This window comes from Myxocyprinus asiaticus, chromosome 33 (assembly GCF_019703515.2).
Source record: "Myxocyprinus asiaticus isolate MX2 ecotype Aquarium Trade chromosome 33, UBuf_Myxa_2, whole genome shotgun sequence".
Taxonomy (NCBI): domain Eukaryota; kingdom Metazoa; phylum Chordata; class Actinopteri; order Cypriniformes; family Catostomidae; genus Myxocyprinus; species Myxocyprinus asiaticus.
In genome coordinates, this window is record NC_059376.1 from 15,122,675 (window position 1) to 15,135,729 (window position 13,055).

Here is a 13,055-nt window from a genome sequence, read left to right on the forward strand (position 1 = left end):
GAACATTACTCGTGGGTTAACCGATCGCGATGTATCTGCATTGTCTGGTGAAGTTCGAATCAGAATCAGAATGAGCTTTATTGCCAAGTATGCTTACACATACAAGGAATTTGTCTTGGTGACAGAAGCTTCCAGGGCACAAACAATAATAAAAAATAAAAAAATGGAATAAAAATAAAAAGTGAATAGATAATATAAGTGTATATAGAAATACACAATAAGACTATATATATATATATATATATATATATACGTATGTACAAATACAAATCTGTTATATACAGATGCAAGGGAATGTATGGGAGAAGAGGTATGGTGTGTCGGGAGACACATGACATTTTCCTGGGCTCTGACTGGCAGGTGGATGTGACCAAGCTTGTGCGGTACTTCCTGAAGGTGGATGATGCTAACATTGCCCATCTGCAGGCAGGCAGGGTGCTTTCAGGACTAGATGTGGGCACCACATCAATAAAGGTCAAATTAAATGGTCAAGAGTTTTGGCCTCACAACAAGATAACTGTAGTGGATCTCATGAACGGAATCCTTGTTTACCAGGTGTCTCCCTTTTCAGGTGCTTTCCCCTCTGTCAGATGCTGTACTGGCAGAAAAGACCGTGAGGGTTTTGGATGATAGAGTGACCATCACTGAACTGGGGCTGCAGTTGGTCAGTGGCCTCACTCTTAGCCTGCAGCTCAGCACAGGGAGTAACCGTGTCATTAGCGCTACTGCGACCACACAGGAAGTGCTTGGCTATCCTGAACAGGTAATTTATCATCCAACCACACAAGGTGTCATATATACTATATATAATATATCAGTCCCAAAATATTCAACACAACTGGATGCCAACACACTAGAGTTTACTAGAGTTAAGAACGCTGTGATTGAATTCACAGCGTTCTTAACTCTTGTAAACTCTAGTGTGTGGGCATCCAGTCGTGTTGAATATTTTTTTGAGTGTTTCAATGGGGATGGTACATCACAAAGACTAAGAAAAATGTGAGGGTCATGAGACCAAAAGTTGAGACATTTTTAACATTTAATGACCACATTTACATGCACTTAAGAAAACGGTTTATTCCAGGGTTTTAGCGGTGTTCTGAAATGTCATGTAAACAAGAACGCTGATTTCCTTACAATGTTTAAGGTAAAGAGAAAGTGGTTTAACACACCTAGATTTCTCTCAGAGAAAACAGCTTAATGTGGTCATGTAAATGCATAAGCGCCGTTCTGATGGGTGTTTGAAGAGTGCGCGTGCGTGGAACACACCTGGATAACAAACGATATAGGGTGCTTACTGACGGATCCACATGTATACGATAGTAAAAAGTACGGCACTTAAACAGTGCATGTAAATGGGAAAACTTTATTTTTTAACTTTCTCTGCAATGCACAATCTGATCCAAGAAGTGGCACCCGCTGTGTTATTTGAATTTCAATTTGATGAATCAATTCGAATTTGATTTCAAACTGACACTGCTCTTTCCAAACCCTCAAAATTTCAGTCTGTCAAATGCAGAGCTTTCTCTAGTGTGCAAGTGTCCTAAACTGTGGAAGAATCCACGCATGTACAAACTCAAATAGTTCAAGATTCTTAATAACTTTATTCTCTTGTTTCAGGAGGCAGTGTTGAGCTCTTGGCTTCAATTTAGCGATGGCTCCCTCACCCCTTTGGATATTTATGACTCTACTCACTACCGCCTGATTGTGACATCACTGGATGAGGGCGTGATCTCTGTGCAGGACTCGCCTATTAGTGTTGTGGCAGAAGGTGAAGGCCAAGGAGCACTAGTGAGAGCCGAGATGACCATTTGTGAGGTCTGTCAAAAATCCAAGCGCAAAAGCACTTTAGCTGTCGGCAGTGGCAGCTTAACGGTGAAGTTCCAGACAAACAGTAGATGTCCTGAAAACAGTAGTATCAACAATAATTGCATCAACAGTGTTACAAACACTACTGGAAGCAGCTCAGGCAGCACAGGACTATTTGCTGGTGTCACTGGGACAGATATCAGTGGTGAACGTGGTACTGAAGGAGAAGGATTTTACACTAAGAAGAAGATGCTGCAGCCAGAACAGGTTCCAAGCAGCAGTTCAGAGTCTGAGAAATTGGAAAGTGCCTTGATAAAGATCACCACCACAGCCAAGTCGACAGCACGACACTCAACCGCTGGTAGCATTGCGAATGATTTGGGAATGGGACGTGCTAACGTCTATTCAGATGCTTCTGCCGGAGTCAGTAAACTAGGGAATATTTTAAAGAGTGGAAATTTCTTTAGTACGGGTAAAGCAAGTAGCGATGGTGGCACAGGAATTTCTTGGAATAGTAATGAGGTTCCTGAGGGCTCAATGTTAAGCACTGGAAAAACTTCTGGGAACTTAGTGAACTACAATAACTACTCTCCACAAGTGGAAATACCCAATCAAGAGGCAAAAAACAATGACTATGAAGATGATGATGATGGTATTGAGGGACCACTATCTAACCGGCCTCTAACAGACTTGGAAATAGGGATGTACGCTTTACTTGGTGTCTTCTGCTTGGCGATCATAGCATTTATGGTCAACTGTGTGTCATACTTAGCTAAATTTCGGCATAAGCAGACTCCCACTCAAGTTTCCGAGCACACTGGTCATCGACATGACTGGGTATTGCTGGGAATTGATGCTGAGCTAATTATGAATGTCACTGGAAGCCCATTACAGCAGGAAGCTCACAACACTGCTGTAATCGACACTGGACCAAGTACAGAACCTTGCGGAACTCACACTCGAAAGACTTCCTGCCAGGAGTCTTCAGTGTCAACTGACTCTAGTGCTGGGTGTGTAGGAACCCTTAGAGTAAAACCAATCAGAAGTGAGTCCTTACACTCACCCACAAGTAAGAGGAAGAGGGTCCAGTTCACCACCTTCACATCCTTGGACAGACAAAATTCTCCCAAAATAATACCCCAAGATAACTGTAATGGCATTAATTGGGTGGGCAAGGAGGACAATTGCATGACACCTGAGGTGTCAGCTGCTGAGTCCTTGGAACTACTGTGATTGCTGGTGCAAATGCAGCCTAAATGATGCACCCATAGAGTACATCTCTAAAAGGTCACCTAAATGCCTTCTTTGTTCTGGATAAAGCACATAATTAAGGTCAAGACAATCGGTACAGCTTCATGACTCTCAAATGGTCAAGGTTGTGACTTATTTTCTTTATTATTAGGCTTAGGCCTACAAGATGTATTCTGTCTTATTACGAAGCATTATAAAATGGGGAGTCTTTTTTTAGGCAGCACCACACACAAACCACCTTGAGGTGGATAGCCAAGTTCAATTTTCATGTTCCTTGATGAGTTTTCATTTGGGGAATTTAACGAGATTTCAAAAAAGAAAGATTTAAAAGAGAAAATTGTCAATCTTTCACTTAAACCAAACACTCGGATTGCACACTATTGAACTATAATTTTTAATCCACTGTAAGAAGTCACAGTCGACTTTTTGTTTGTTACTTCATCTTTCCGTTTTTTATACAAAAGTGCATGTGATTAATGTAGTAGATAAAGTTCACTTTGTTTAAAAATATTTTACCACCCTGCATTTGTATGTACAGTCTAATTTGAATGGTTTTGTTTTACAAAAAGACGAGGTCATGTGTTCAGTGGTATGTGCTACGATGCAGAAGCCATTAGATTTAATTTGATTAGAAATGAAAGGTGAATTTTTATGTTTTGTAATATTTAATCTTTAAATATTTAAATTGCATTAAGCAATATTGGTATGACAGGCTTTCATGTTAGTAAAAGATTTTGAGGTAAATCCAAATGTGCAGATAAGTGAAAATGAATAGCACTGCTTATATACATACGTAGTGCATCTACATTTCAGTTCAACCAGTTGTTATAAGCCTTTGTGTTTTATACTGTGTAAAAACAGATTATGATCCAGATGACTTGTCAGTTTCCAAATCACCTAAAATTAGGATGAAAACAATGACTTTAGAATCACTTACTGGAACTGTTAGACCACCACCAAAAAGCGTACCTTTAGATATTCCGCTATTCTAGCTTTAAAATATCACAAATTCCAAATGTGTTAAATGCAAATGTTTATATTTAATTTAATTGAGACATTTATAAAATTAAAAGTGCAGGTACATTATGAAAATAATGTTTAAAATACAAATACTACTGTCTTAGCTACACAACCTTTAACAGAATAAATATTTTATCATGCAAGTTATAGCAAAACCTCCAATAAATAAACCCTTAAATAAAGATGCTTTTTAGAGAGAAATTAAATTCAAAGCAGAGCAAAAGTGTCCAGTAGAACAATCTTATGTTACATTTATAGTAAAGACAGCAACACTGTTCCTCATTTGGGCTATTGAAAAGTATGCTTTTTCATGGAATCAGAGGTTTAACCTGTACAATGATGATGCCAGTAATCTGATATGACAAATGCATTCACGGTGTAAATATATATGAGCATTTGAAATAGATTGCCACATTATTTTCACCGGTTTTTGGCAACTTAATCAGCTTATGGCTGATTTAAGATAAAAGCTTCCCTTTATTCTTTTGGACTGGCCTTAAAATGTTTTAAAAATGTTAAAGCTAGTAAAAATAAAGTACAGTAAAAACTTAAATGTCCCTTTCATTCCTGGTACTACATAAGTAATCAGTATAACCCTGTGTGGTTGCTGAAAACCATAACAAAATAAAATTTTCTTGTTTATCCTATTCCAGACACAAAGGCCACAATTATCTTGGCAGTCTTTGCAGAGGCTTGAATTTTCAAATGAAAAATACATTTGCCTACTCATAATCTCTATTAAGTAAGAGCATAAGTCTCTTAAGTTGTAAAAGACTTGGGACAAACAATGATCCCATTGCACCATCAATGAAGTGTCTTTACCAACTGTTGGTAGGCTGCTCTCACTTTCATTGGGTTGTGGCATGTTGCAATGTAATTCTTTCCATTTCTCACCACTCATTCCTGGAGCTTGCGATCATCCAGAAGTTTCTTGGACATACTTACAAATTCCTGCAGAAACAAGAACATTGAACAGTATGTTAAGGCTTAAGATGTCAAGGCTGAAAGTTTTTTAATTTCCAGTGGCCCCTTCCTCTTGAGTTATGGTTGTTAGATTTACTTTGGATTTAGGCAACAGTGATTCTTAATGACATCCTTAATGTCACTCACATTTCTGAAATGGAAGGTCACTTCCGAACAATGGCAAATAACTACTCATTTATACTTCGACATCTCCAATTAATTGTGGCAGCTGTCCAGTCTCAATGTGCTGTGCCAGTCAGCTTCCTCTGTATCTTGACTATTGCACATTCTCATTCCAAGTCTAAATGTTTAAGAGATGCAAACACTGCTGTCTTCTCAAGATCAGGGAGATAAATTGGAAAATATGAAGAAATTATACCCAGTGTGGAGGGTTTCCTGTTGAGGGCTTCTAGGGACAGCAGATAGATCCTATGTTCCCATTATGACCACACCACCTAAGTGATTTGGGACTGTTGTTAACAGAGATTCCTTTAAAATAAAGTGTTCACTGTACTATGAAAACATAATAAAACAACTCAAATCTTCCTTCACAGTCCAAAAAGACCATTTATTGAAATTAAACTGGAAAAACAACTTGTTCTGGGTTTATGTTTTAACAAGGTCCCTGATCATTTCAGTCTGATCTTAACAGTTTGTGCAGCACATTTCAGCACAGATTTATTTTGTTAACCTGTCACATTTAATGCAGGCTTTGCAAAGAGACTGTTTTTGAAGGATGGGGCAGGGCAAACTATATTGAACTCAACAGCAAGCATGCAGCCCATGAGTAAGAGTAGCAAAGCGCTGCTATTCATTCACATGTGAAGTGGGCATTTACACAACAGTCTTAAAAGTCCATCAACAAAAAAATTCACGGGTTTCAATTTAAGGGTGGAAAATGGCCATGAAAAACTAAATTATGACCTAACTTATGGTCTTTTTTGTTTTTTTCCACATAGTTGAGACCCAAAGGCCATGATTTACAAAGCGGCCATATCTTCATCACAAGTGCATGTGTGACATTGCCTCCTTTCAATCTGACTTAAAAGACCTTCAGCTCCCATTGACCCCCTGCGATTTTCTCTTGTCCACGGGTATAATGAGAGTCATGTTGAAGTTGGCCTCTTGCTGATGAGATAGGCAGGATGTAACTTCACTTTCAGCTCAGCAGGATACCAAAAGCCAAGAGAAAAATGCAAGTGAAACAGTTTTAGTGTGAAATGAAAGAGTCGTCCACAACATGAGACCTCAGCCCTTGACACAATACCATAATGAAATCAGAGTACAAATGACTGCATTTGTCGGAGACTTGCCTAGAGTGTAGTGCAAGTACATTTCATCCATGTAACAATTTATTGGTCCGTTGTATTTAGCAAGAGACTGAAGATCTTATACAAGAGCTCCTAGCGCTGAGACAAGCCAGAGCATATACTCTATTATAACAGGAGCTATAAGACATCTCTTTGGAATATGTGGCTGCATTCTGCAGTCAAATATTTTTGTTTAATGACTGCTATACTTTATAACTGACCATTTTTTCTGGTTATAATGCAGATTCCATTATACAGATTTGCTCTGTATAACTTCAGGTTGATCAAACCCTTCCAATCTGAGCATGCTACACATCTCCACTGCAAAAAAAGGATTTTTAAGACAATAATTCTTTTCTTGTTTCCCAGTAAAATTATCTAAACATTATTATACCTTGATTTTTTTACTTGACAAGCAAATTTCCTTAAGATTTTAAGTCTTGTTTTGAGAGAAATCTAACCAGATCTAGTAAGATAAATGCTTAAAACAAGAAAAAACAGTTTGACAATGGGGTATGAAAAATAAACTTAATTCAAAGGGAAAACGTCTGGTTACTTGTGTAACCTCTGTTCCCTGATGGAGGGAACAAGACGTGTCGATGTAGTGACACTAGGGGTCACTCTTGGGAGCCCGAGACACCTCTGGTCTTTGATAAAAGGCCAATGAAAATTGGCGAGTGGTATTTGCATGCCACTCCCCCGGACATACGGGTATAAAAGGAGCTGGTATGGAACCACTCATTCAGGTTTTATGCTGAGGAGCCGATATAAGGTCCGGCCATTTCAGCGGGTAGTTCAGCATTGTGGCAGGAGGGACACAATGTCTCGTTCCACAAGTAACCATGACATTTCCTATCTGTCACTCACTAGACGTTGTGTCGATGTAGTGACACTAGGGGTCCCTATATGAAACGCCACAGTTGGCCGAACTGTGTTACGTGAACTGGTGGTTTGTGGTGGGCAGACTACTGTGTGCCTCATAGCCAGCACACCAGGTCGACACGTAACCTCCCCCAACATATTTATGAGTGTCGAACGGCCCTTTTTGGGGACAAGTTGACTACCCAAGAGATAGAGACAGGCTTAACCCAGTCGTGCCCTCTTTTCCCCTTCTCTTTTTTCCACTCCCTAAAAAAGAAGGGGGATTATCCGACTGGGCCGCCAGGTCTAGTCGGGGGGTGTCCCTCCCAAGGGGAAGACACAGCGGAGACCACACCTCGCCCAAAGAGATGGGGGGATATTTAAGTGGAAGGATACATCACATGGTCTTTCCAACCATGTGGAGAGTCTTCAAGGTAGATCCTGCCCAATGGGGGAGGAGTTACTACAGACATGGAGACTGGGGCAGAGGGGCTCTGCCCAAGGAAGACGCAGTTTGCCAACAGGGAAACGAATTAGCGGAAGATATATATCGCATTGGGTTAGCCTTACAGGGAACCACCACATGCGGAGCACCTACCCCAGAACAGGACTCTTAGTTAGGACGTGTACTGGGCCGGCAGCGAATCTCTCCGAAAACTCGACTGCCACAAGGCTCGGAGGAAGTCAACCAGGGAACAAACTTGTGAACACTACTGGGAATTAATGGCGCACGTCTTGAGCTCAAAAGGAGGTGGAAGGCACTATGTGCAAGCGATACACCCGGCCGGCTATCCCGGGCTTATCCACTTGTGTTGCGTGCCACTACCTGGGATGAAACCGGTTTCACCCAGAGGTTGTAGAACCTTGCAAAGGTGTTGGGTGTTGCCCAGCCCGCTGCTCTGCAAATGTCTGTTAGAGAGGCACCCCTGGCCAGAGTCCAGGAAGCCGCTACACCCCTGGTAGAATGAGCTCGTAGCCCTACCCGGGGCGGCATGTCCTGGGCGTGATATGCCATAGTTATGGCGTCAATGAGTGCTGACTTGGCTGACTGCAAAGGCACAAAGGGGGCTCTCTGTAGACCCTGAAGAACTACAGAGAGGTCCCATGAGGGAACGAGGCGCGGTCTGGAGGGATTCAGCCTCCTGGCGCCTCTTAGGAACCTGATGATCAGGTCATGCTTCCCTAAGGACTTACCGTCGACTGCGTTGTGGTGTGCTGCTATGGCAGCAACGTACAACTTCAAGGTGGAAGGGGACAGCCTCCCTTCCAACCTCTCCTGCAGGAAGGAAAGCACTGATCCGAACAGACGCCACTTAAAGGCATACATGCCTCTCGTAGAGGGGGCCCTAGCCTGAGTGATCGTGTCTACCACCGCAGGTGCTTAGGTCTTCCGCATCCCGTCCAGGGGCCAGACATGGAGATTCCAGATGTCTGGTCATGGGTGCCAGAGGGTGCCCCCTCCCTGAGAAAGAAGGTCCTTCCTCAGGGGAATTTGCCAGGGGGGAGCTGTCGCGAGGAGCATGATGTCCGAGAACCATGTCTGGGTGGGCCAGTAGGGTGCTACCAGGATGACCTGCTCCTCGTCCTCCCTGAACTTGCACAGGGTCTGTGCAAGTAGGCTCACTGGGGGAAACGCATATTTGCGTAGGCCAGGGGGCCAGCTCTGTCCCAGCGCGTCTATGCCGAGGGGAGCCTCAATGAAGGCGTACCAGAGCGGGCAGTGGGAGGATTCTTGGGAGGCGAACAGGTCCACCTGTGCCTATCCGAATCGACTCCAAATCATCCGGACCACCTGAGGGTGGAGTCTCCAGTCTCCCCAGAGGGTAACCTGCCATGACAGCGTGTCCGCTGTAGTGTTGAGGTTGCCCGGGATGTGAGTGGCTCGCAGCGACTTAAAGTGCTGCTGACTCCAGAGGAGGAGACGGCGGGCGAGTTGTGACATACAACGAGAGTGCAGACCGCCTTGGTGGATGACATATGCTACCGTTGCCGTGTTGTCTGTCCGAACTAACACGTGCTTGCCCTGGATCAATGGCCGGAACCTCCGTAGGGCGAGCAGAATTGCCAACAACTCGAGGCAGTTGATGTGCCAATGCAGTCGCATTGTCCAAAAAGTCCAAGAGCATCCCATGCGTAGCTTTCGTGCAGAAGAATGCAAATTGTCTGCCAGTATTTTCTGATAACATGCTGCATTCATTTGCCATCAATTTTCACAAGATTCCCTGTGCCTTTAGAGCTCATACACCCTCAAAACATCAGTGAGCCACCACCATGCTTCACAGTGGGGATGGTATTCTTTTCACTATAGGCCTTGTTGACCCCTCTCCAAACATAGCGCTTATGGTTGTGACCATAAAGCTCTATTTTGGTCTCGTCATTCCAAATTACAGTGGGCCAGAAGCTGTGAGGCGTGTCAAGGTGTTGTCGGGCATATTGTAACCGGGCTTTTTTGTGGCATTCACGCAGTAAAGGCTTCTTTCTGGCAACTCAACCATGCAGCTAATTTTTGTTAAAATATTGTCGTATTGTGCTCCTTGAAACAACCACAACATCTTTTTCCAGAGCAGCCTGTATTTCTCCTGAGGTTACCTGTGGGTTTTTCTTTGTATCCCAAACAATTCTTCTGCCAGTTGTGGCTGAAAACTTTCTTGGTCTACCTGACCTTGGCTTGGTATCAAGAGATCCCCAAATTTTCCACTTCTTAATAAGTAATTGAACAGTACTGACTGACATTTTCAAGGCTTTGGATATCTTTTTATATCCTTTTCCATCTTTATAAAGTTCCATTACCTTGTTACGCAGGTCTTTTGACACTTCTTTACTGCTCCCCATGGCTCAGTATCTAGCCTGCTCAGTGCATCCACGTGAGAGCTAACAAACTCATTGACTATTTATACACAGGCACTAATTGCAATTTTAAAAGCCACAGGTGTGGGAAATTAACCTTTAATTGCCATTTAAACCTGTGTGTGTCACCTTGTGTGTCTGTAACAAGGCCAAATGTTCAAGGGTATGTAAACTTTTGATCAGGGCCATTTGGGTGATTTCTGTTATCATTATGATTTAAAAAAGGAGCCAAACAACTATGTGATGATAAATGGCTTCATATGATCACTATCCTTAAATAAAAGACAGATTTTTTTTGCATGATCAGTCACATTTCACAATTTCTGCCAGGGTATGCAAACTTCTGAGCACAAATGTATATATATACTAACGTGCATTACATAATCAAATTACTTAACGAGTAAAGCAATATTTTTTTTATTTATTTATTTTTTATTTTAGACCATAAAATCGGAGTTACTTTTTAAATAAAGTAACGCGTTGCTTTTATACACCTCTACTTTCCGTATTGCGAGAAATCAGGAGTAAAAGTGTGCAAACTTTGGGGAGGAGACATAGTACATGATGGGCGTAGTTTTATAGAGTGTGAGGCTTGCCTACTAGAGATGCATAGACAATGATGTTGTAGTATGTGTGCACATGATGGGTATTGTAGTTCTAGAGCATATGAGCCAAGCTTATCAGTGATGGACAGAGCACAATAAGTCTTCTTTTAGCCCACTTTGAGATTTATGTTTTAAAAACTGCAAAATATTGCTGTTAAAGGAATGTAAATCTGAACGCTTCAGTGGAATCCAGTTGTACTCATCATTTGCAGCCGTGGATATGTTGTGCGCTGGAGCTTGCATGTGCAGCCATCAAAACCTTTTCCGTTGTCAAGACAATCACACCTAGAACTAAGAAATGTTGTAAGTGAAACTTTGCTTTTTTCGTGACTGATTCATGTACGCTGCATTTAAAAGTATGTAAACGGAGAAGTCTTCCCGTGGTCACGGCATGATTATACAGTTACATACAATGTGGAATGATTGCTGACTGTTTGTGCATCCAAAATTCCGAATAGCTTTGTTTTAAAACTGCCCATTACCACTGCTCTAGGATCAGTTGGCATCCAAATTGCTCCATGTTAAAGCATTTAACATTAATTTGTAAATACACACTGCATTAAAAAATCAGTATATTTCTTTAGGCAGAGGGATTATAAAACTATAGTCTTCCACTGGACATGATATACAGGGTGAAATACTTGCTCAATTCACTGACTTACTGTATGCATGGACAGCTACCCGTAACTGGGAAAATGGGATGTGAAAAGCACATGATGACGTATATGATGCAGGTTCAAGTGTTGGACTTTGCTGCTTTGGGTAAGACAGTGGTTATTCTTCTTTATTCACATTGGCTGCCATGTTGAAAGAAAAACAAATCATGCTTATGTTATTGATTCTTTATTGTAAATATGACATGAAGACCTACTGATTGTAGACTTTCTAAATATCTGTTTGTTTACTATGTTGTTTTGACATGTGTGTTGTACAGTAGCTAGCATGACCTGTAATGTCTCTTGTATGCAGTGCATGGCTTATTTGTATGGAATGCATAGCATAGTAGAAAAGAAAGTGTCTGTGAAAAAAAAAGTTAATAAAAAAAAAAAGTTACTTTAAGGAGTAACACAATATTCTAACAAATTACTTTTAAAAGTAATGTTACCCAACACTTGTCATGGTTTTAAGTGTTTTTGTTCATGTCTTTTATTTTGGTAATAAAAATAATTACCATGTTTGTTGCAGTTTCATTGTCATTTGATCTTGTCATGTGTTTCCAATGTTCTTGTGTCTTGTCTCCATTGGTTCATTGTTTCATTAGCTTGTTAGCAGTCTCGTTATCTTGTTTAAGTTCTGTGTGTTCATTGGTTATCACTGTCATGTGTTCTCCCAAGTCCAAGTATTTGCCATTGTTGAGTATTGTGAATGTATAGTTGTTGGTGTACAGCATTCCATGTTAAGTTTTTAGTCAAGTCCATGTCCATGTTTATGTTTGTTCTCATGTTTGGATTCATGTTTTGGAATACACCTTGTAAATAAACTGCACTTGGGTTTGTCGCACTTCATTGTCATCGTCTCTTCGTCTATCTGTAGCCAGCCAATGGTACAGAATACTCGACTCACCAAGATGAACCCAGCGGTTCAGGTACTTCGTCTACATCAGGAAGGCCTTTCCATTGAGGAATATGATGAGGACTTTTGTGTTCTGGTCAGCAGGGTCGATTTTAATGAGATTGCCCTCAAGGACTGTTTTCGCTTTGAGCTGAATGAGCCAATCTCCTCCTTGATGCCAGGCGGCCGGAGTACCTACAGCCTGACTCAATTTATTGACCTTGCCCTACTGATATGTGGTTCATTGTTCACTATGGGGGAGGTGGACACCGAACCAGAGTTCCACATCACTGCCGCCGAGCCAGGGTCCCACATCAGGCCGTCGAGCCAGGTTCCCACGTCACGGCCGCCGAGCCAGGGTCCCACGTCACGGTTGATGAACCATGGTCCCACGTCACGGTCGACGAGCCAGGGTCCCACGTCACGGTCGATGAGCCAGGGTCCCACGTCATGGTCGCAGAACTTGTACCAACTTCTGCCCCTAATCCTGAGTCTGCTCCATGCCATGTCACATCCACGCCTGAGTCTGCCCCATGCCATGTCACAGCCACGCCTGAGTCTGCCCCATGCCATGTCACAGCCACGTCACAGCCACGCCTGAGTCTGCCTCATGCCATGTCACAGCCACGCCTGAGTCTGCCCCATGCCATGTCACAGCCACGCCTGAGTCTGCTCCATGCCATGTCACATCCATGCCTGAGCCCGTCACAATAATGCCTCAGTCTGCTTCACGCCATGTCACAGCCGAACCTCAGTCTGCTCCATGCCATGCCACAGCCAAGCTTCAGTCTGCTCCATGCCATGTCTCAGCCAAGCCCCAGACTGCTCCATGCCATGT

General features: G+C 42.4%; 1 protein-coding gene across 1 annotated transcript in view; it reads left to right on the forward strand.

Annotated features, from left to right (window-relative positions):
- LOC127424525 (transmembrane protein 132D-like) overlaps nt 1–12,075 on the forward strand; it is a 58,749-nt gene extending 46,674 nt beyond the window's left edge. Inside the window, exons 7-9 of the mRNA XM_051669841.1 lie at nt 285–474; nt 572–763; nt 1,621–12,075. Coding sequence (XP_051525801.1) covers nt 285–474; nt 572–763; nt 1,621–3,042 — 1,804 coding nt within the window. The 3' untranslated portion in view covers nt 3,043–12,075. The remainder of the gene's footprint in view (nt 1–284; nt 475–571; nt 764–1,620) is intronic.
- The last annotated feature ends 980 nt before the right edge of the window (nt 12,076–13,055 follow it).